Genomic DNA, 23884 nt, shown 5'->3' with positions numbered 1-23884 from the left:
GCTCTGCCACAAGTCTTTTCTGTGCCTGGCCTTCAAGTTATAATTCTTTTAAGGAGATTCAGAGTTATGTGCACATTAAAAGAAATATATCCTCTTCTGCACACTGGTAGGTCATGGTGCTCAACTTCCTTCTGTAAATCCTCAGTAGTTCTGGAACTGGACAGCAGCAACTTCTTTTACCTGCTGGAGTGCAGGTGTGGACAGCAAGATTGGCTGGAACAAATTAAGCAGGTTCAGAAACTAAAGAGATGGCACTACACAAGTTAATCAGTCTCACACTGGGAGAACGTCTCCAGTCTCTTTTATTTCCATTTATAGAAAAGTGTGAACAGAAATCATCAGAATATAAAGAAAATATTTTCCAGTTAAAAATACAAGTCTACAGCCAGCCCCTCCAGGTACAGCTGGGATGACTTGCTATTTAGAGTTCCAGAACAGCACTGCATTTTGGGGCAACTCCAAGATGCTCCTTGAAACCGGAAGTCAAGGACCCATTTATCCCTGGTACCTTCTATTCTCACAGATTTGAACAGGCTCATTTCTAAGTTTCTCCATTATCTCAGCAGCACAACATCAACCCTCTGTAAGAGTAAGGATCAATATGGAATGAGGATCAATATGAAATGATGAGACCGGGGGTGGGAGGAGGGAGGCGAACAAAAGGGAAAGATATATAAGCACAAGCATCCATGAAGAAATACTATTGCCATGAAAAGAAGGCACTTGAGTTAAATCATTCTGCTGTTGATTTTTTTTTAGCAGGACTTTAGAAAATAATCATTAAACTTGGGTTTATGTGGACTTTCTTTGCCTGCTTTCTTATGTGAGGATGGGGAGGGTTAATTGGAAAGAAGACAGCAGGGTCAGAAATGCCTCTCTCAGGCAGAAGAGGCTACAGGAATGGATATACAGAAAGAAGTCAGCACTTCACTGCCAGCCTGATTTCTTTGGAAATTGAGGAGTACACATGAACGGAGATGACCCAGTGCAGACAGCAACCTCTTGAATGTAAGCAGCATAGCCTCTGACAAGGAGAAGTCATTGTTTTGGCTGTGATTACTCTGGCTGCTCCGTGCTTGTGCCAGACAACTGTCACACCACTTGCTTGCTGAGATTGTCAGGGGTTAGATGAACAAGAAGCTGTGAACAGAAGGACAGGAGCAAGTGTCCAGCTGGCGAATTCTCTTCCAGGTTCCCCTGCATCGAGGGTTCCCTACTGCTTGCCAGTGCAACAGCTGATTCCTGAAACACAAGCATAAGAGGGAGAAAGTCACTGCACTGCACTCCTGCTGCAGAAAGCCACTTGTACAAGCAGGGCTTAAATCACTGAGTCACTCCCATTTAGTTTGCTAACATCAGTTTTCACTCCACAGACCCATTCTCCCTTTCTGCTGCTGTAAAGCGGCAGCAGGCAGTGATCCCCAGAGGATTACAATAGCGTGAAGCAGTCCTCACAGCAATACCAGACTGAAAGAAGCCAGAGCAGCACATATTGCAGATGCTAAGTCCAAAAGGATTCACAGAAACATTCCTTTCAAGGTGTCCATCATTGCATGCAACAACTCACAAAATGCTCCCACATCCCTGCAGCTCCTGTACTGAAACACTTGACAGGCTGCACAGTGAGCAAAATCTCTTTGTGTTTTCCTTTCTGTGCTCCCCCTCAGCAGGCAGAGCTCTGTTGCCATCCAAGGCCACGGAGATGCTGACTACCCAGCACACATAAACCACAGCACACATCCATGTGAGCAGGTGCAGGGACGTGAGCATCTCTGTATAACCACGTCAGTGGACCATGTGCTAAAGTTCTTCTACCTTTGTAAGAGCTGCACGCTAACACGGCTCCTTGATTGCAGCTGGCTGGAGGTACCAGACCTTCCTTCATTGGAACAAGGCTACTGACAGGTCTCTTAAGAAGATGAAAAACAAACAAACAAAAAAACCCACAACACTGTTCCCTCAGGCAGTCCATCAATACATTGACCAGAACTGAACAGACGAATATCCTATTAAAACAACCAAGTAGATCTATGGACTGTTTTTCACGATCAGTGGCTGTAGAAGAAATGCTGGCCAAAGAGCCACAGGAACTAAAAATCTGCTATAGCAAAGGATCACTGCAGGCAGTAGCAGCACAGGCTTTGATACAGATATTCCCTCATGAGCCTGGGCTTGAATGGGAGACTTGTAAAACCCATCTCCACAAGCAGCTGGACTACAAGAAACAAGACATGCAGTGTGTTCCTTCCCAGAAATTATCATTTACTGGTTTAAGGGAATTCCTCGTATCACTGTGTCTCGGACCTGTCCTTTGGAGAAGCACACATATCACGATCTCCAGATATCCTCTTGCCCTGTGCAGAGGGCTGTCAGCAGAACAGTCCAACAGATCCCTAACTTCTGCTTGTTTTATAGTTTCGTGGAAACTGGAATTAGTGCTGTAGCTCCATGAAGATAACTCTGCCCTTGGTTTAATGAGATGTCATGCTCCAGAGCAGGGTTTTATGCATCACACATGATTGGAAGAAGACTCACTGTATTTTTCTTCTGGCTTCAGGTCATTTCAAAATACCAGAATCTACACAGGGATGATTAAGATCCCAGATAAAGCAGGCTGCACAGAGCAATCCCATCCCCTTCAAAACCTGGGCTGCAGCTTTACCTTTAGAAGGCTTTACTCCATAAACACATAAGCTAAACTTGCCAACTCCAGCCTTGCTGGTGGGGAAGGCAAATACTGACTTTGCTATAAATCAAGTCCATCCATTCTCTTTCTCTCCCCCCACTACCCCCCACCATGAGCATGGGCATAAACTACTGCAGTCTGGACATTTATGTGCTACAACCGCTACAGCTTGCTCCAAATGATGAAGAGCAGCTGATCCTCCTAGACACGGGCTGAGTAACAGTTTCACAGATGTCAAGTTTGCTGCATTGTGCTTTATTTGTAGATCTTTCAGAAGATGATCCAAAATTAACAGATCAATTTCCTGGCTCAATGCTCTGCATTGTTTATCTCTTAACCTTCTAGAAGGAGGAAGCCTATCCAAGCAATTGAATTACCCCTGATGGCCACAGAGATCTGGAAATAAATCAAATATTTTGGGAAACCTCCTGAGCTTGTACACATTTCACAACAGGGGTTAAAATGAACTAGCATCTTCTACAGAGTGGGAGACAGGTGGAAGGCATAGATAACAAGCATCTCTCTTCAACTTGACGCATTTATAAGCCAGACTCCACTTAGACATTAGACGATAATTAGGAAATACTCATCAAAATATACCAGCATTGCTGAGTTTATTTTAAACTCTGTCAGATGTTTTCCTTCCTGAGAGTCACTCTTGGAACAATATCTCAGGGAGCTAAATGCTGGCACAAGCTGCCGAACTGACAGTGCGAGAGAAGCAAAGCACAGGCACGGCGTGGGTGTGACGGAGCAGCAGCTGTGCATGCTTCCCCACACAGCCTTAGCCAGGAGCCCGGCAGACCCGGGGCAGCACGATGGCACAGGGCAGCTGGTGTAACCACTGCTCTGAGGTCACCAGCAAACCACCCACAGCTCCCTGGCAGGGCAGCTGCCAGAGTTACATAGGTGAAAATTCGAAATGAGAGTGAACTGAGTATGCAGCCAGACTCGTGAGCAGATCTAGGTGTACTCACACAAGCTGCATCCTCAGCTCTGTCATGAGCTTTGGCTTCCCACCATCCTTTTTTTCAGGGCAGCAGTTGCCTTCCCATCTTCTTTCAATGTTCTTTCTAAGCATCACATTTATGCTCTCCACATCTGGCCAGCAAATCCCAGCCTGAACAGCTCGCCCCACGTTCTTCTCACAGCACTGCTCCATTCCAACACTGCATGCTCAGATATATCCACTGACTGACAGAAGGCAGAAGTCTTTTCACAGATAATTCCCTCACCCTACTCAACGGTTGTCCCCACCAAGAGTCCTTTCCTCCACGTAACCTGGTTTAAAAAAAGTATTATTTCTGGAAACTCTAATTAGTTATAATTAGGGAATAGCTCTGTTCATATAAAGAATACCTGTATTAAATATTTAGGATGTTGACATCACATAAATCAAGCAAGGTATCCAGCCCTAGAAAAGAATCAACTCGATCCACCACTGTACACAGTTCAGGTCTCATAGTGTTGAAGAACACGAGACCATGCCACAAAGGTTCTCTAGTGGACATGAGGGGGTCACCTACAAATCTATGTGAAACATAAGGGAGGCTTCACACACACACACAGAGGAGGAGGAAGCTGCAGACGAGATATCATTCATGTTCCATCAGCCATTTGCCTGTTCATCTCTGCCAAAGCTGCCCAGCACTGCCAGTTCAAGGAGGCGTGAAGTGCATCTCCATCGTCCTGCAGACATGAGCTTTGCCTACTGCTCAGGCCAGCCCGTGCCAGCGCTGCAAGCCTGCATTGCTACCCTGGTAATGAACTCAAGTGAACACACACAGTACTTCAGTTTGGCTCACACAGAGAGCTCGTACCTGCCCAGAAAAATGCCACAGGCATGACTTCATTTGATATTATAGGCAGTAACAGTGGAGGGGTGAAAGCTTACTGTGTTAAAAGTTGTTTTCCCTGCTGGTTCTCACATGCCTGTGATGAAACGGACCCACCAATTTATCTTCCAGACCTACAGCAGGTCTCTGGGAACAATTCCTAGGCTCTGCTCAGTTCCAGTGGATTCAAACCAGCTGCTGAGACACGGGCAGAGTCCTAGTTCACTGATTGCAGTGAACCAATCACCATCCACCCCAATTCCATTATCACTACCCATGTTGGCAGGCTGAAGGCTGGAGATGGATCAGATCATCATTCCTGAGGGACACAATCTTATTCAATTTGCGCAACTATTCCACGTGCAGTGTTGTTCACCCAATAGCTAGGCAAATGAAAATGCCCTCCTCCTCTTTTTGCAGCCCTGTGAGGAAACAAATTTCTGAATATACTTTTTATTTTGCTTAATATGTCTGGCTCCAATGTTTTTGTAAAATAACGTTATTGTAAGCTTTTAAAATTATTTACATATTGAACGCAAGAAAGAGTTTTTCCTGGCCACACCATTAAGACTTTTTCCTCTTTATATAAAAGCCTTTTGGAACCTTTGTAAATAACAAGCTGAGGCAAGGAAGGAAAAGAACCTTACATGATTTCATCTTACTAAAAGCCTGAGACAAACCCTGATAAAAGGACCACTATTGGCAGTCCTGCTAGTGCAATACTTTGTGTGCTTAAAGCCTAATAAACCTAGTTTAGAGTTCCTAATTCAAATGATCATGCTTATGTCAACTTTTATATATGCTTTTAAAATATCCTTCCCCAACACTGACAATGACTTTCCCAGCCAAGGCTGTTTTGCAGTTTCATAGGATGCCTTCAAGAAACCAATCACAGGGTTAAATTCCAAGAGTATCAGGATAAAAGCAATTCAGAAGCTGTGTCTCCAATGACTACAACAGAGGCTTGGGAGCCAGGACTCCTCTGTTACTGGCTGTGCCACAGATGTGTTTCACAGCTTCAAGCCATTCCCTTCATCTTCCATCTTTGCTAGAGTCTACCCAACCTGTACAACTTGGGTGGTCTCCATCAATTGCCCCAAAGCACTTTCAGCTTTCCAGGGAAAGGATGCTGAAAGTGCAAGGAGTTAACATTATTTCCATCCAACTTCAGGTGTCAGCACTTACCCCAAGTCCCTAAACCAGCTACCACTTGCCAGGAATATTCATAAATGGTCACTTGTAGGGAAAAAAAAACTCTCCAGTGCTTAACAATTTATTTGACATCTGACAGAATCGTTAACTTTGGAGGTATGGTTGAAGTGTCTTTAAAACACCAGGAAAAAAAAAAAAACAAAAAACAAAAAACACACAACTGTTCCACTTAAAAGTCAGTGAGATTTAGCAGACTAAGTGTAGGGACTCCTACGCTCTAGGCCTATCTCTGCCACTGGTTTAATACACTACCTTCACCAGGATATTTCATCTCTGCAAGAAAGTGATTAGAGCATTTCCAGCATAACTCATGGTATGCAACAAGGATCACCACTTAATATACATACAGCGCTTCAGCGAGCTGAGTGCAGCGCATTATGAAACTGGGACAAGAAGATCAAGGGAGAAAAACAAAAACATCCAACGTGAAAAAAAGAACCCAGAACTCTTACTTTTTGCTTCCGCTGCCATCCCCGTAGCAATGTAGACTCTTGGAGTCTAAAGCTGGGTGCTGACACTCCACGCAGACGGTGTGGCCCTCTCTGAGATATTGCATCCAGTGAGTGTATGAGTGGTGACTGTGCAAGCAGGCCGGCGTGATGGCCACAAGCTGGAATTCAACACAGTATCTGCAAGCAAAATAACCAACTAGGTTAGCGCCTTCTGTGGGACTGTAAGAGCAAGATGAAATTCAGTGACTACAGATCACTAATTAGAAACAAACGAACAAAATCAAGCACCCAAAGCTATGAAAAACAGAACATGTGAAGTACCTGTATTCTGACAAGCTTAAATGCGGAGTAAAGCTACTCTGTGATGGTTTCAACTCACAAATCAAATAACAGCAGGTATTACCAACACCTCTTTTATAAATGGAGATGAGAATAGGTCAAGCATTTGAGTATAGCCAAAAACAAACAGAGCCATATTTTTTGGTTCCATGCCTGGTATCCATTTGCTCAGCCACACTTCTCCATCACCTGCTCTCAATTACTTATAATGAATTTTGTAGAGTGATTTGTGATGGGAGCTAAGATTTGGTCCATAAAGGTTTTCCTTGCAATGATCTCCCTCCTAAGAGACAGTGAGGTTGTCATGTCTCATTACAATGTCTACCAGACTAACATGGCACTTCTGCTCTGCTCAGACTGCTCTGTGCTTCTGCTTCTAATCACACCTGGCAGGAAAGCTGAAAAGAACTGGCCTTGTTTGAAGGGGAAAACCAAGGAAGTTCGGTAACTGTCTACAAACACAGCAAAGAATTGGGTTCCAGTCTAGACTGGTTGTATATCAGTTATCACGGGGATTTCCAAACACCTTCAAGTGAACTGTGTGAGCAGCATGCTTCCATGCCTTATCTGAAAGGGAGCAGGAACAAACGCGTACAGTAGACCTGTGCCGACATTTCCGAATTTTAAAGGGAGAAGACTCAACAAACTATGAGTGCAAGGGAGGCTCAGGGTGAACAGATGCTCTTCCCTTCAGATACTTAAGTGAGGGGAGTGGACACACCCACACACAATGGAAATGCTTACATGTGCAACAGCATGTGGGGAAATAAATCAACGAGTGTTTGTCTACTTCATGCTGAAAGAGCAGTTCTGGGAAACTACACGCCATTCACAGGAATGGCAGCTCTCCACCAGAAACAAGTAAACCATCAGGGACTACAGTACAGTTCTGTGGAGAATAACCACCCTGCAAAGCTGTGTGCACGGGCTAATAGGATGAAAGATAACCTTTCACATCAGCACTGTGTTGCTGCAACTAATGAGCCCAACTGGAAAAGATGAGGACTGGGAAGGTTGATGCCGGCCCTGTGTGACTGGGGCACCAGCCTGGAGGCAGTTCAGCATGCACAGAGGCAGCTGTGTCTCAGTGGGTAAAATGCAACAGATGGTTTTCTGCACAATACTGTCTGTACCTGTGCTGTGCAACAGTACTACAGAAGGGAACGGGCAGCATTACAGCCAAAAGGAGCTGAAATGGGAGGAGGAAGGGTTTCCCATGCAACGATATAGCAGATTCTGTCCCCTTAGATTTTATTCCATTTAGACAGAACAGTGCAAACAGCACCCGTTTCCACTTCTGACACCGAGGCATCATCCCTCAGGTTAGCAGCTCTCACCAATGCTACTGGGGGCTCAGCATTAACCCTCAGCAGCCAAGAATAGCTATAACATATTTCTATTCCATGACACTTGTCTCCATTATACAGTTAAAGACTGAACCTCAATGACATATAGATAGAAAAGAAACCCTGGATTAGGAACACTCTTCTCTCTCATGGCAACTAGTAAGGACCATGGCTCCTATAAGGCTAATGTTAACAAGTTTTCCAGTCACTGAGTATCTTAAGGAGGAGAGACATGCTGGACTTATGCTGGTTAAAGAAGTAGCACAAGTGTCATCTGTCAGAATTGCTGAGCAGGTGCATCACACTCCAGTGCCCACAGTCTGACAGCATTAGCTCTTGTAAGAGTATATATACTATGTATACTTATAGTAAAGATGCGTGTATAAATATTAAATATGGTCTCCGGTTAGGAATCTTTTCAAGAAGCAGTCTAATTAATGACAGTCACAAAACTTTCAATGGTTCCTTGCCAGACATCCTGCCATGAAGACAAACACTGAGTACTCCAACTGGACATTGAGAAGAGCCAAAGTGACTGGTCTTTGGCTTCCTGATCACCCGATCTCAGCTCATCACTACTGTTTAAGATCTGAATTTCAGCCTCGTACTGGCCTTGCATCAAGGGAGTCCAACAACTTTCAGGTTCACTGCAGGTATTGCTGTTGCTCAGGGGAGAGCAGCACCCTGCTCTAGCGAAGTGCTCTTGTCCTGATGGTCCTTATCAGCAGGATGCTGGGCCCTGAACTGCTACCAGAGATGTTCAAGGTGAAGTGTGACTGTGTCCCTGTGCAGAGCCTCCAACTTACCCCACTCTTTCATTGCCATCATCTGCAGCTCTTTTTTTCCTTGCTTTTCCAAACCCTCCTGTTGTTATTAATGCGGGGACTGCATATATCAAAGAGAAAAAGTACACAGAGTAAGTGGTAACACCACACTGAGGCTGTCAATGTCTGCAAAACAATGAAGATGGACCTTTAATTTCATATGGTTTTATTTTTGGCAGAAGAGAATAATGAATGTAACCTTGTATTTTCGTATTATTGGTGACCACCAACCATTTCACTGAGAAGAGAATCTGTATAGCTACTATATTTTTGCCTGAGTAGAGCAAGCCTTTGCATCTCTGAAGCAGAGTAAGGCACTCCCAAAAGACAGAGCGGGAGGCAATAATCACTTAATGCCAACTCTCAAGAGGCTTGGAAAAGCCAGTTGTAGCTAGAATCCAGACTGGACAGATTTTGACCCAAAAATAACAGTAAAAAATCATGAGCAGTTCTTCAAAAAATCAGCAAAGGTATGGCATAAAAAGTTAACCAGAACAAAGTCAAATCAGGCATTTCTCCACAAACCAGCAGGAGGTTTCCTCTGCACGCACTCTGCTCCAGTGCAGAGAAATCATACCTTGCCTTTGATGGGTATTGCTCCTTCATGACTTTTTACAGATGACTCATTAAAAGAAAAAAAAACGTGCTCAACACTCACTTCCAGAAGTTTTAAACTAGCATTAATCTACCAACTCTATCAAAAGTGCCAGAGATTTACAGTTGTATAAGTGAGAACACAACAGGTCTGTAATATTTCACTTTTGAAACACACCAGACCACAGTAAACGGCAGGCGCTATTTTTAAATATTGTCCCAGGAAGGATATCTCTAAACCCGTGTGAAGAGCTCAGTTCTCAGTTAGGCCCAGAGTAGTGTCTGCTGGTGTCTGAAAACAACTCTTTCCAAATACAATAAAGACCAAGCCTGCTGGCCTAAACAAGAGTCCTCCCCCTATTACCAAGACACTTAAATTTTCAGTGAACTTACTCAGGGACTGTTTGCACTCTGTTCCTTGCTGAGTCCAGTACTCCACGCAGCCAGCCCTCTCCTCCAGAGGAGGGCATACCTCTCCTCCGTTCCTGGGCTCCTGGATGACATGCCTCCTCCGAACACGGTATGTTGTCTTGCAAGGCTCTGCACAGCCGCTCCAGACGCTCCACTGAGATACAACACAGGGGATAACTGGAAGAAGAGTAAGACACAGGAGTGTGAAATGTTACAGAAATTAGGCAAGCAATGCGCCTTCTCCAGAAAATATGTTTTTTGGCACAGCTCTGTAAAACCTTCCTTTTTTTGCAACTGTCCCGAAGCTGTACTGGGCAGTTCCCAGGAGTCATCTGGCCAGAAGTTCCAGCCAGTCAAGCCAGTCCAAGCTACACGGGGCCACTCACCTCCCTCTAGCTACGCTGCTGCAAGCCTCCAATGCCAACGGGCACCTGCACTGAATGACATGGAAACTTTTAAATTAGACTAGGTCAAGCTGAGTTTTAAGAGAAGAGGAGGATAAAGAAAATGAATAAAGGAAAGGTATTGTTAACTCTTCACACATGTAAGGCCTAAAAATCTTACTGATTTCTCTTGTCAGGTGTCACACATTTAATGACGACCAGCCATTAAAGAGTCTGGGCCACTGCATGGCCAGCTGGAGTTGGTGGCAGAGTTCAAGAAGTGAAATACAATACAATAGCTTCCACCTTGTAACTTTTGGAACCAATTCCAAGACATTTATCCATGACTTTAAGTTTTGGGAATCTGTAGTAAGTAATTCATCAAAAACCTTCATGTCCTTGAGCATACCAACCTGCTCTCACATGGTATCCTGGGTGCCAAACTCTGAAGCTTCAGCTTACAAGCAGCTGCAGAAACATCTTCCCTTAGCATTTAATATCCCACCCATTCACTCAGAAACACACTGGTATCATTCCATATATCACATATCCCCTTTCTGAGCATGCCCATAGTTGAGCTTCATAGGATTGCATGTCTGGAGATAACTATCCAAAATAACAGGCAAAGTGCTCAAGAGCACAACAGCATTTACCCGCTGGCCTCTCTCAAAGGCAACCTGGTACAATAGCCCATGATATACTTGATCAATTGTACTTAACCAACACAACCTAAACATCAAAACAACACATCCAGGAAAAAAAAAAAAAAAAAAAAAAAAAAAAACACTTGCAGGTAAGCCCACATCCTTTGGGATCTAGATAAGAAATACAACTTGAGGAAATCATGCCTTGCTCAGATATGCCACCAACAGGATTATTCACTCAGCTCACTTCCCATCACATTCTGTCTATTTCTTTATAGCCAAAAAGACTGGACAAAGAACAGTACTTTTTCTTGGTATTATCCACAGAAGCATTTTAGATTTTAAGTAAACACCCTGGCAGGAAAAAAGAAAAAAAGGAAATTTGTATCGTTATGCCCAGGTCAGTGTAGCTGATGTGGTAGGTCTGATACAGCCACACAGGGTATCAGAGGTGGGCTTGGCATGTATGTATTCACATTTTCCACTGACTCCAGTAACTGCTGCTTTTGCAAATGTTTAGGCAGAAGAAGTGTGATTCCTGTCCTCCCTGAGCCTTTCATCTTCTTGGGTGGCGCTTTCAACCAGCAAACAAAATTTGGACTAAGCACAAAACTCTTATGAGGACCAAGTGAATGCAGCGAGCCTTCCACTGGCCAAGGGAGGGCAGGGGGACATCAGGGAGCACCGCCCAGCTTCACTGTCCTTGCAACGCTCCAGAGAAACAATTCTGTGATGCTAAGCCGTGCATTTATAGTCACAGCATAGGAAAGACTACCTGCCAGACAACTGCCAAAACATTTCACTGCTTCTGTGTCCATTGTCCATCTGTGAACCACACCATCTGACCTGAGTTAGCAGAAGGCAAAAGGATACCGGTATTCCAGCCTTGGCTGCTCTGGCATCTCTCTTTCTCCCAGCAGGACACTGGATGGCCTCCACTGTAATTGTGCCTGGCCAGCCCTTCTGCTCAGGAACTCCTGGCAGGTATCAGTGGCAACAGAGCCTCACATGTCTTTTGTAATTAACTGTGCCTCACAATTCAATCTTCATTGCCTGGCTGAAACAGTAACAGGAGCACACTGGCGCAGAGAAGCTGGGACGTCACTGTTTTGATTACATCCCTTCTTCCCTCATGTCTTCAGAAACTTTAGGAAGATTTTTCACATGCTTTTCTTTTTTTGTCCAAAGGCACCACAAACTGTTTTTAAACCTGTTCCAAGATTTATGAATTATCTAACTGAGACATTTCATATATTCAGCAATGAACCACAAGAAAAGCCTGTGCATCAGCTTGTATGCTGCACAACATTACAATCCTTTTGTGCATCGTATATTTTGAATCTTCTGCTCTTTTCAGTTTCATTTGGCCTCAGATATTGTCTTTGCCTTCATATTTTGCTTTAAAGTTACTTTGATAAAGTAGCTCTATAGCAATTGGACAAAAAGAAAACTGCAGAAGAAAGGCCAGGCTACAAGGACAGCACACATCAAAGCAGAGCTGGGTCCCTTCCATGCAGCACAGAGGGAACACAGGCAGCAGGGCAGTGGTATCACACCATGCACAGAGCCAGCCCCCAGGACCCATCCAAGCCAGCAGGATGCTGCCGTACCGCCGGAGCACCACGGGACGGCACCGCCGAGCACCGTGCGACACCAGGGACACCATGGGACTGGAGCCGTGATCGCCCTTTGCCATTTCCTCATGAGGTGTAAGCACCTGCAAACACATTTCTCTTATCGCCCTGCTGTAACATGAACAGGGCGTGTGAGGGGTTCCTACCGATGCCAGCTATCCCACCGGACTGCCGAAAGCAGCAGGAGCCAAGGAGAACAGGCAGCAGGGCTGTGGCAGTGCTGTGACAGCCTAGGGCCAGGCCAGCGTGCTGCAGGGGGGTCCCATCGCTGTCCTGTTCGCCGCTGCCTGCTGTGTCTGGGGGCTGGTGGTGGTCTCCTTTTTCATAAATTATCTAAAGTGCATCGGGATGAACTTACTTCCTTCCAGCTTCAGAATGAACTTATTTCCTACCTGTGTCCCAGCTTTCTCTTGAAAGGAAAGAGGCAATTTAATCACAGGAATGTCAGCCCGAAGCAAAACTGTGCAAAAAGGCACAGCTATGCAGGTTGGAACATAAAAAAAGCCATTACATGAGGGGATAAGTCTCCCTGAGGATGCTGTTTGTGGGAAAGGGATATGGGAGTGCACTGCTCACTAAAATAACTGATCTCCTTAATTCGCACCTGTACTTTACCAGCAGATGTTTATGGAGGGCGTGCTGCCTGCAGACCCCGAGGCTCAGCAGCACGGGCGCTGGGGGGCTGCGCAGAACAGCATGAGCAGTGGGTTTGATCCCATCCATTGTCATTCAGCCCCCACAGGGACGGGGGACTTCTGAGTCGAGAAACGTCCCATTTCACATGTGTAAACCCATCAAGTTGCTGAGCCTCCCATTCACCACTCAGAACAGCAGAGCAAACTTCTCCCTTCAGGTTATTTTGGGGCTCCGTTCCCACTCCAGCTCACCGAGGCAGGCACGCCCGTACCTTCCATCATCCCCACACACATCCTGACACCCCCTGCCCATGGCACCTGGGCACCTCCAAGCCTTGGTGTGGAGCAAAGCTCCCCAGTTCGCCCACCCCACATCCCCTCTCACCATCCCCACACCCGTACCTCAGCCGTGCCCGGTGCGGGACACCTTCAAGGAGGACGGACGGCGGGGCACCGGGAGCCACACTCACCTGGACAGGCCTGGGCATAGTCGTGGCAGCAGTCGAGGGTGTGCTCGCACGCCTGGTCGCAATAGCAGGGCCCGTAGGAGCCGTCGGGCCGCCAGCCGGTGCCCAGACACGACGGGTCGCGGCCGGGGCAGCACAGCCCGAGGGCGGCACAGCCGGCGGCGGCGCGGCGGGGCAGGGCCAGCAGCGCCAGCACCAGCGCGGCGGCACGGCCCGGCATGGCGGCCCGGCACGGCCTGAGGGGACCAAGGGACGCCCAAGGGGAGGCTCTGCCCGGCCCCGACTCCTTTCGTTACTCCCGGGCTGCTGCGGGGAGAAGGAGCCGGCCCGCCTCCCCCGCGCCCCGGCCCCGCCGCTGTGAGGGGAAGGCACCGGGCAGGGCCCGCCCGGCCTCCCGCGGGGTGCCCCGGGGCCGGGGCGCGGCGGAGCCCGGGGGCGGCTCCCGGTCTGGGGCCGTGGGTTCAGAGCCGGCTTCAAGAACCCTCGGGCGGCTCTTGGTGTTCCTGCCGGGGCCCGGGGTGTTTCCCGGCCTTCGTGGCAGCTCCCCGAAGGTGCTGCAGGGTTTTGAAGGGGGTCGTTTCTGCACTGACTGCTAGCACTCGTGAGGAGTGTCGGCAAAACCAACCAAAAGAGACCGTTTTTTTCCCCATAGATTTGACTCCAGCATACCTCAGGAGGCATTAAAAACCTGAAACTACTCCTCTCCCGGTACCCAGTACAGCAGCTTGTAAGAAAGACGACCCAACCGGCTGTACTGCCTCTCTACAGAGCTACTCTGAATTTTCTGCTTACTTTCCAGTGCAAGAAGCTTAAAGTGATTAGAGCCACTCCTGTGAATTATTTAGCTATTCAGTGGGATGCTTTACTGTAACTTCTTATCAGACAGACTTGCTTTAAAATATTGATCACAACAGATGTTATACCTTGCTGAATACTGTACTGGGATTTATAAAACCCACCCACTGATTTTTTGTGACTGATTATGCTATTGTACTAATGGTGGGTATGGGCAGAGTGTTCCCACTTCAGGGAGATTGCAGCAAAGATGCTTCTAGAAAAATAAAAATAATATATATATATATTAAAAAAAAAAAAATGCTGGACAGGCTGACACCTTCCTCATGTGCCGTGCTAGAGGCATGGGAACAGAGGAGACCTGGCATCGCACCAAACCAGGCACAACGTGGTAAAATCTTCCAAAAAGATAAGGAATAAAAGGAACTTTAGCTTCTTTGTATGTCCCTAGATACCTGTATCAAGGAAATGTCTCAATTTCTTGGCAGTGGTCAGATATTGCCTCCTTGGAAATCACACACGTAACAACTCCTACAGTGGGTAAGAGACAAAAACCCGTGAGAGAAAAGAGAAGAGCTCTAAAAATTAGAGACCATAGGGTCTAGGAAGCAGGAATTTAAAGATACCAGGTGTTAATTCCTGCCTCTGCCAATGACTCACTAACTATGTGACCGCAAGTCATTTAATCAATGTATGTCTCATTCTTGATCTAGAACAGGAAGAACATTCAAAAGGAGACTGCATTACTCAACTAATTAGTCAACACAAACAGAGGACTGTACGGCTTTTGCACAATTAACCGAGGGGCTGTAATAGAGAACACTTCCCAGGTGTTTCTGTTTCTAGCACTGATGCCGACATGCTCCCAGTTGGGGTTGGAGGAATACAACCCTATTATTCTGAGACACAAAATTGGCTGAATAAAAATTAGTTTTAGAAAACAATGTTCTCATATTAAGACTGCAATTTCAATTGTTCCTGTGCTATTAGGAAAATCAGATCTGGGTCCAGATATCTCATGGGGGTTTACATTCAATACACCCCCCCCACCCCTACGCTCTTCGAGAAAACTTTGTTGCTTATCTCATGTTTCTGGTCTGAAAGCAAAAGTTCTTCCTTGTGGTTTGACATAATCCTAGGGATTTTTTTTTAAAAGGTTTGAGTCTTTTTTCCCCTGACATGCTCCAAAGATAATAAGGTTAAAGAAGCCAGGGAAAACATGGCCCGAGCCATGCTGGACCATAGCAGCCCAGCAAGAGATCTGTTGCAAAAGAAGTGCCAAGTCTAAAAGTGGGACTTCTGACCCTTTGAGGAATAGTGGAGCCATGCAAGCATGCTTTATAGAAAGGAAATGTGGCTAGCCCATGTTACAAGGAGAGTTCAGCAGCAGAACAGCTTGCAGGGCTGTCCTTGGCAGTAGAAATTGTGTCTTCCAACGTACAGGGAACATCAAGCAGCAGCTCACCAGGGCAGGTGGAAAAGCTGCTTTATCTGCTTGTTCTAACACAGCTGCTTTCCCTGCTGGCCATGAGGGCTCCTTCCCTCTCACTCATTTTCCCTTGCTTAATTAAGTTGCACTGTGATGGAGCTGCTGCTGACCCAGTTCCCAGAGGCCCTCCTGCTCCCTTCGTTAACACTGATGGACAGAGGATGTCAGCAGATGCAACATCCCTCCCAGGCGACAAAGAGAAGGAAGCTTATTCTCATTTCTACTCTGGATAGTGCCTGGGATAGTTCATCACTGTCCATTACCATCTCTGACACAGGCCGAACCACCCAGAAGTGGTTTGGGGAATTCTGTCCAATAGCAGCCCCTTCTTAAACTTTATTTTGCCATAAGCCCCCTCCTCCTGACAAAATTAAATAAATAAAATAAAATAAATCATTATGTAGCCTGGATAGTATTTACCACATTTTAAAACAGGATTTACCCTATTCCCTATATGTAGCCATCTCTGTGTCTATCCATCTACCACCTGATGATTTACACGTACATTACAAATGCATTAGGAGAGAGGTATTTTATTTCTTCAGTGTTTGTACAGCCCCTTGCACATTACAGCCCTTGTGCAGGACCTGAATTCTTGTGCATTGCAGCAATAAGCACATCAGCAGAGTTGTCAGTACACAGGCCAAAAAAAAAAAAAAAAAAGGTTCTGGTTTAGAGCATCTGATTTTAGCCTCCTTGTGACAGCCAAGTCTGTAAAAGCGTAAAAGGAAAGTAGCCAACCAAGCGATCTGATTTCTTGGAGCTGATTTCTACAGATATGTGAAGGCCACGGGAGAGCTGGCTGCCAATTCATTCAAACCCTTCTTAGAAGCTATCTCTTGAGATGCTCTGCTTGTTTTGTTCTGTTTCAGCAAGTACCATCAGTTCACTTGAGCCTTCCGGAGTATGACACAAATCAACAGACATGACAACAATGCTTGTCCAAAACAAAGCAAAGGTCAGTATTTCCACCTACACTTTTGCTGTGATGAGCAGGTACCAACTTGGGTAATTCCAGGTGCACATATCAGCTTTGTTCTCAGCTTTTAGACACCAGCAGAGAAGCCCTCAGAAACTTCAATGGTTTAAAAAAATAAAAAAATAAAAAGCTGGGACATAATCAAGCTTCCTACTACTAATAAATCCAATAGACACAGCTAAACTCCAAGACCAAGAAACCCAACGAGAGGCTGAGGCCTTTTGGGATAGGTGTTAATCAGACTCTTCTCTGCTCTAAGCACAGATGGTATTTAAACAAACCAAATCTGGATGCCAACTCCTGTCACCCCTTCACCGTTTGGAAGCTGAGCTCTCAACTAGTAGCTACATTAAAATCTTTCAACCCTTTCTTCCTATCTGATAACCCTGTTTCTGGGGAAACCTCCCTTCGTGAAATGATGCTGTAGCATCCTTTGAAACAGGGTGTTTCATTTTCAGTAATAGTTATATTCAGGTGCAAGCCCTAAATTTCCTGCCTCTGAGGTTGCTGCTCTGGCAGGGCAGCAGCACTTGCTCCTAATCCCTGCGGGCCTGACCCAGACACAGTGCAGCAGAGGAGAGGAGGGCCAACACGAAACCAAAGAGACCAAACTGCCCCATGCTATTCTTAACTAACTCTCCCTTTCAAACTGTCCATTATGCTTGTGCCTCACTGATCAGGCAGAATAGGGGCAAGCTGGCCACATGCCAAGGCCAAAGCAACTGCTGTGTTTTTGTGTTCAGGGCACTTAGCTGATCCTGTAGTTTGCTGAGTGTTTTCCCATCCCAGATCCTTCCCTCTGTGTGGCAGATAGAAAAAAAAAAAAAGCTTCCAACACAAGAAAAGCAGGGAACACATGCAAGAAAAACCTGGCAATTTCTGATGATTTACCTTACCTGGATATTCCACTGAAGCCATTCAGTGGAGCCTGAGAAGAATTTATTTCTTGTTTCATTCAGTTGTTTAACTCCCTTCCCCATGTGTTGGCAGCAGGAAATCTCTGAAGCATCTCAGCCCTTCATCACACCCGAGGCCCTGGGAATGCTGCTTTCCCAGCCCTGACATTAAAATTGCTCAGTACACACAGGTCTTCCCTCACACGGGCCAAAGACATCCTTTGCACAAGCTGGTTAGGGTCCTCCTTCTCAGAGCTGCTCTAACCAGAGCAGAGACTGGGATCTGATCTCAGACTGCTGCTGATAAATAGCTGAGCACCCATTTATCCACTAGAAAAGCTGCATTAGGTCAAAACAAAGACCTATCTCCCCTCGTATCTGTGTTCAGTAGTGGCCAATAGCAGATGCCCAGGAGGGAGTAAAAGTTGTACGATGGTATTTCCGCAGAATGCTTTCAGACCTTCTGGTAAATCACCTCCAGGAATTCCTAATAGCTGGTGTCTATGCCTCAGCCAAGGCGTTTTATACAAATCTTTTCCCATCCCACTTCAGACCAATGTAAGTTTTTAGCCCCCGCAGCCTCTCACAGAAGAACGCCATGCTGCACGGGGCACAAAGTTATTCTGAACCTGGCATCAGTTGATTTAATTGGAATTCCTGGTTCTTGTATTGGCAGAGACAGGGAACAATCAATTCTCATTTACTTTCCCAAGGCCACTTAGGATTCTATAGATTACCATTGAGTTCTCCCTTAATCACCTCTCTCACAGGCTGAAGAAGGGGCTGAAGAAGGCTGCCAGAAGAGGCTGCCTGGGCAGTGGTTTGAGTCGGGAGAGAGGTGCCACCAGCCTAGGTTCTGCCTCAGCAACTCTGCCACCATGGTTTCCCTGCCACTAGTTGGGTTTCCAGCATCCAGTTCCTTCCCTGCTCACCTCTCAGGTCCTGGCTCTCTCAAGTCTTTCTTTAGGTTAGCTAACCCTTAATGACAAAAGAAATCACTGCTGCAGATGCGGTCTTGCTTTCCCATGCACCCACTCACAATATGAATTCACACAGTTAAGGTCAAGATGAAAACAAATTCACACAGACAGATCGTAAGGGCTTAGGGCTAAGAAATAAAAAAAAAAAAAAAAAAAAAAAGGAAAATAAAATCTGATGTGTGAAAATATCCTAATGCAAGAATTAAGATGTTTTTTCTTCTTCTTTCTTTCAGAAACACAAAATAACAATTATAAAAACTAGAGGAGCTGGGCTATTTACTTTCACACCTGCTCCTGCTTTCTTAAAATGCCTGTCTGCCTGCTTATCCCAGGCACCCTGTACAGAAAGCTGCAATTAAAAAAGTGTTGGGGGGTCAGGAAAGGGAGGAGGACTAGGCACTGAGTCTTAAAAAAGACTTTATTTGAGAAAAGATTCAGGTGGACTTTTCTTTTATCAAGACCAGTAAGCAAAGAATACATCTGCAGGGATCCTAACACCACTTTACTTGGAGGAGATTCAAGCTCTGCGCTGTGGTTCTCTCCTTTACAGCGTCCTTTGAGATCTCAGAATAGAAGTGAAAAGACCTTTGAATGGCATTCTCCTTCTCCCTTTTTGTATGCATTTGCTATTTTTTTAGCACACAGACATGGGTTAAGAGTTGCTACCAAGCACAATTCAGAGATATTGCTGATTGCCATCTGAAGAAAGCAGACTATAGACCCGTGAGACCTGAGATACTAGCTCTCGCTGTAGTAGAGAACATCAGACCAAATCATCCTAAACTCCACCTGCAAACGAAGCCCAGCCAGCAGCAGTCCTATATCCAGACAAATGGATGGGATTTCATTAGGACTGAAGGGCATTTTGGTCAGCACACCTGAACTGGGCTGCTGACCCAGAACCATCTCAACCAGAAAAACATCCTGTCTTGTTAGACCTGGACTTTTCCGTGTGCTTAGGAGACAAGGAACAGCTGCACACCTCTTCAGACATGCCCTTGCAAAACTCACGGTCACCTGCAGCAGGAGAACCACATCCAGACCAAGTGTGCAGAGGGCACTAGCAGAGGACAGCAGTCTTCCCCAGAGTTCCCTATATGACCAGCTACATCCACAGTCCCCGTTTTTCAGCTCACGGATTTTGTCCCGAAAATCCAGACTCCCAAGGTACTGCCGAGAGAATCTCCATCACAGCAGAGCAGTTATGGCTGGGCTTCTATCACAGCAGCAAACACCTTCTTGGGTTTAAACCTCAAGAGCATTTGCCCTTGATAAAGGCAGCATCTGAGCACAGCCCCACAGCTCAGACTGCAGCCCATGGGAGGTGTGATCTGCTCATTCTGCCTTCTCCTCTCCCGTATGCAATGCTGCATTGTAAGATCATGGGGTGAAGTTGGGATGGAAGAGAAGTAGAGGTGTCACTCCTCATTCAGGTGTGGCTGCGGGCACAGAGACCAGGGGTGGAAGGCATCCCCTCTCCTCTGCCCAGACCCATTCCACAACCCCATCACATACAGAGCGGGGCTATGACTCACCAGGGCATAAAGGAAACAAACTCGTTGTCATTAAAAAGCTATTATCTTTAATGAAAGCTGGAGGAGGTTCAAAGTGGCCAGGACTCTTATTTAGAAAACAGAAAAGATAAATACTTTAATAAAAAGCTTTTAGTGGTTTTCTCTCTAGTTCTTCTGCTTCCCTGAAGAAAAAGAAAGGAAACCAGCCAACTTTTCTGAATCCAGTACTTTCAGTGTTTGGATGGGCTTTCTTTTCCTAAGAGAAAGCAAAGGAACAACTTGAGAGTCTGAGCCATGAGAGACAGACCGATGAACAAGGCAAGCCATACTTTTCCTAAGCAGAAGCAAAGCTCTAAACGGGTCTGCATTCAAGTCAAAGCTTGAATTTCTCCCAGGTCTGTGAAGGCCCAGGGTGGACCTAACTCCACAAAGCACCACTGGGAATCTTTTAAATCCAGAAAAACCCTATGGCAAGGCACACTCCATAGAAGGAACACAATGCTGAAAATCCCCCATCAGTTCCCCAAGCTACATGACCCTCTCCCACATTAAGTTGAAAGCAGTGCCTGGCTTTTCAGATTCCTCCCAAACTGGTTCCGCTCTCCTGCTTTCTCCAGCTGCCTCCACACACAGCCACCTCCTCCTTCAGCCCCTGCATCTCTGCATCCTCCTCCAGCACTGCTTCTCTGGCAGCACCACCACGCTGGGAGATCCCTCCAGGCAGGAGCAGCCTTCCCCTCCTCCCCTGACTTGCACTACAGCTCAGTGCTATAGAAATAGCCCATGCGATTTTGTTGCTGGTGTTTAAGGATGAACCAGATCTACACCAGATCACCCCATCTCATGCAAGTTAACTTTAGCTGATGTTCTCAACGTAAGAGCCTAGGACTGCAGGCCCCTTTTCTCCTCTGCACACACAGTTGCCAAGCTGCAACTTGGCATAGGCCAGAACACAGCTCCTTTGCTTTTCACAAGTGGCTGTCTGTTAGATTAAGACAAAAAAAAAAAAAAAAAAATCTAATGTCTTCTAATATCTTCCTTTTCTGAAACTGATAAATCTAAGACAAATATCAGTGCTTTTTATGTGTGGTTTTATTTCAATGATTTTCTTAAGAGACGATAAAAAATGGATATGGGATATACAGTGGTATCCTTCTGTATCTGAGGTTAAATGAATCCACCCACAGCTAAAAAAAACAAACCAAGCAAAAACATTTAGGTATAACTTGAAATGTCAAGTCAGTTGAGCTGGCTTGTGAGGCAGCAAGCACAAAAGTACAAACGGGCCACATGCAAGTTGCAGGATCAGGCTGCAGTGTGCCACAGCACTCACTACCTGTCCACTGGGACCCTGTACAGTACAGGACCACTTAGGGATAGTCTACAGTACAGTTTCTTCAATGGAGTTGTCACACAGGCCCCGGATTTCAATCTTCTAAATTTCTCCCCAGATGTTAGGAAGAAAAGCAAAGCAAACGGAAAACAAATCCTGAAGTCATACAGATACTGCTTAAATAGAACATGGAGGTTTCTTTTATATTCAAAAGTGTACTTAAATACTGTATTTGAAATATTACTCTGCACAGACATAGCTGTTCCCATTAACCAGGCTCTGAAATGAGGTATAAAAGCTACAGAAGAAAACAAATATACTTAACTACAACTAGTCCTGTTTCTAAGTTGTCAGTTGATTGCACACCCAGAAAAACCTTGGTTTTAAATAAATCTCTCCAGTAAGCAGCAGATATATTAGTATCTAACTGAGATAAGTGAAGTTTCAAAGACAAATGGTCACATCTAAGTAAGGTTCCAAAATTTAAAATGCCCAGTTCAAAAGTGGGTTGAGCATTGCCAACATTAGTCAAGCTTTTAGGTGATGTTTGTGACTCCCTTAACAAAAATAAATTGACTTCTGCTTATAGTGTCAGGATTAAACTTATCTGAACACATTCTGGATCTCTGCAGTCCAGGTGCTGCCGGTGTCACAGTCACACTGCCTTTGTTTTGTGCGTCATGCTGTCAAGAAGCCAAAGAGGTCAGAGAACAGGACCCAGCTTAATCTCTGCCATGCGGAGTTCCTGGAGGAGTCCACAGAGGGAAGAGTCCTGGTCTGATCCATGCCTGCTTGCCTGCCAAAGATAATCTGAGTGCCTCTCATGCATGCGGTGAGTCAGACACATCTGGTGCAATCTGCCAACCAAGTGGAAATTACTGCTTCGATGTTGTAAACAAAGCCTGATCGTGCTGGGTCCTATCGACCAAACAGGCCTCATTCATGCTGGCAGTTCCTTGTCTTCGCTGCATCTTTTTCACTTGACCAAGCATTTGTAGAACAAGACCTAGAACAGACGAGTCCACATTTCTAGACCCGTCATGGGCCTTGGAGCCATACTGCCTCATGAAATGTATGTTTCCCCTTGTTTGAAAAACAAACAAAAACCACAGCAAGTTGGCCCTTGTAAATTAATAAAGTTTCAGCTAATCTACAAAGCAGCAGATACTCCTTTGCAGTGAGGTGTCACTTAGGTGATGAAACCAGAGGCCTTATCTTCAAGAAATATATTTCCACAGGAGGTTCAAGGACACTTCTCTGCACAAATTTAGTCTCTGCAGATGATAGCTAAACACTTCACAGAACATTATGAAGCCAGAGAGAAATATGATGTGAATCAGAGCTAAAAACCAAAGCACTGACCCAAACTGTAGATCATACAGTAGTATCTGCATTAAAATAAACAACACCTCTAATACTAGCTCACCTATTTAATAACTTTATTCAATTGATACAATTTATATGGCAGAAGTGGTCACATATTCTAAAATAAGAGCAGAAGCTGTCATGGGCATGGGAAGGCACTGATCAGTCAAGCCTGCATGTTCCTCAGGCAAAATCAAGTCCCCAAGGCACAGGGCTTTCTGCACTTTGCAATTTAGTAAATAGAAAGTGAAAGAGGTTTTGTGTTGTTTTACCTAGAACAGGGTGCACTGTTTTTTTTTTCCTCTCATGTAGATACATTATTTATTTATTTATTTATTTTTAATTTCACACTATTTCAGCTATACCCAGATTTGAATTCTAGAACTCCAGGAGGAACTTAATTTACCTCCTCAAAGAACATTCTTAATTTCAATGCTCAGGCTCCTCCTCTGATCCATGAAAAGCAATACCATAAATTACCACATGAAGAAATATCCTTAATCATTAAAGTAATTACATTTTTAAAAGGACTTTTAAATAATACTCCTAATGAGTCAAAAAAAATGGGATTATAAACCCAAATCACCTTTACCCCTAGTACAAGGAAACCAAAGATGAAGGAACCACGTGAGATCCTCTTAACACTACAATTCTCCCCACAGAGCTAACCCCACCATCCCTCAGGGGCCCTGTACAGGTTTATGGATCAGGTACACCTACAGGAAACCACAGCTCACTGACAGGCCTGTCTCCCACAGCTGAAGCCAGTGATGGCCTGAGAGCTCCTGTCTTCTACCCTCAGAGACCCCCCATACAGCTTTACATCTCCCCCCTCCCAAGCAAGAGTAGAGGGAACAATGCTGTCATGGATATGACTCCATCAGGCAGTGGGAATATCTGACAACAGCCAGGTATCGGTGAGCTTGCCTCTTCAGTGTGAGGGAAAATCATTAGCCTCTTCCCCGGATAGGTGCCCCTGTCAGATTCTGTCACAATTCAGACAAGCAGAAGGCAGCTCTTGAGAAGCTGCAACCTTCCCACCTGTTTGTTTTTGTTTTTAAAAAGGGGCAC

At 45.4% G+C, this 23884-nt stretch overlaps 1 protein-coding gene across 1 annotated transcript; it reads right to left on the bottom strand.

Moving 5' to 3' along the window:
• Positions 1–739: 739 nt before the first annotated feature.
• LOC118176917 (somatomedin-B and thrombospondin type-1 domain-containing protein-like) lies at positions 740–14002 on the bottom strand. The gene is made up of 5 exons (XM_035344221.1): positions 13466–14002; positions 9682–9876; positions 8677–8755; positions 6186–6362; positions 740–1242 (listed from the first exon to the last, which is right to left on the bottom strand). Exons 1-5 carry the CDS (start codon positions 13680–13682, stop codon positions 1125–1127), a joined length of 786 nt encoding a protein of 261 aa, XP_035200112.1. The 5' UTR covers positions 13683–14002; the 3' UTR covers positions 740–1124.
• Between the last annotated feature and the right edge of the window lie 9882 nt (positions 14003–23884).

This window comes from Oxyura jamaicensis, chromosome 20, assembly GCF_011077185.1.
Source record: "Oxyura jamaicensis isolate SHBP4307 breed ruddy duck chromosome 20, BPBGC_Ojam_1.0, whole genome shotgun sequence".
In the NCBI taxonomy this organism is placed as follows: Eukaryota; Metazoa; Chordata; class Aves; order Anseriformes; family Anatidae; genus Oxyura; species Oxyura jamaicensis.
The sequence above is the reverse complement of the archived record's forward strand: the minus strand, read 5'-3'. Positions and strand labels throughout refer to the sequence as shown.

Coding starts and splice junctions, on each gene's coding strand:
- LOC118176917 (XM_035344221.1), bottom strand. CDS start 13,682: ATGCCGGGCCGTGCCGCCGCGCTGGTGCTGGCGCTGCTGGCCCTGCCC. Junction 9,877..13,465: donor CTATGCCCAGGCCTGTCCAG/GTGAGTGTGGCT, acceptor CTCTTCTTCCAG/TTATCCCCTGTGTTGTATCT. Junction 8,756..9,681: donor AGAGTGCAAACAGTCCCTGA/GTAAGTTCACTG, acceptor TGATATATGCAG/TCCCCGCATTAATAACAACA.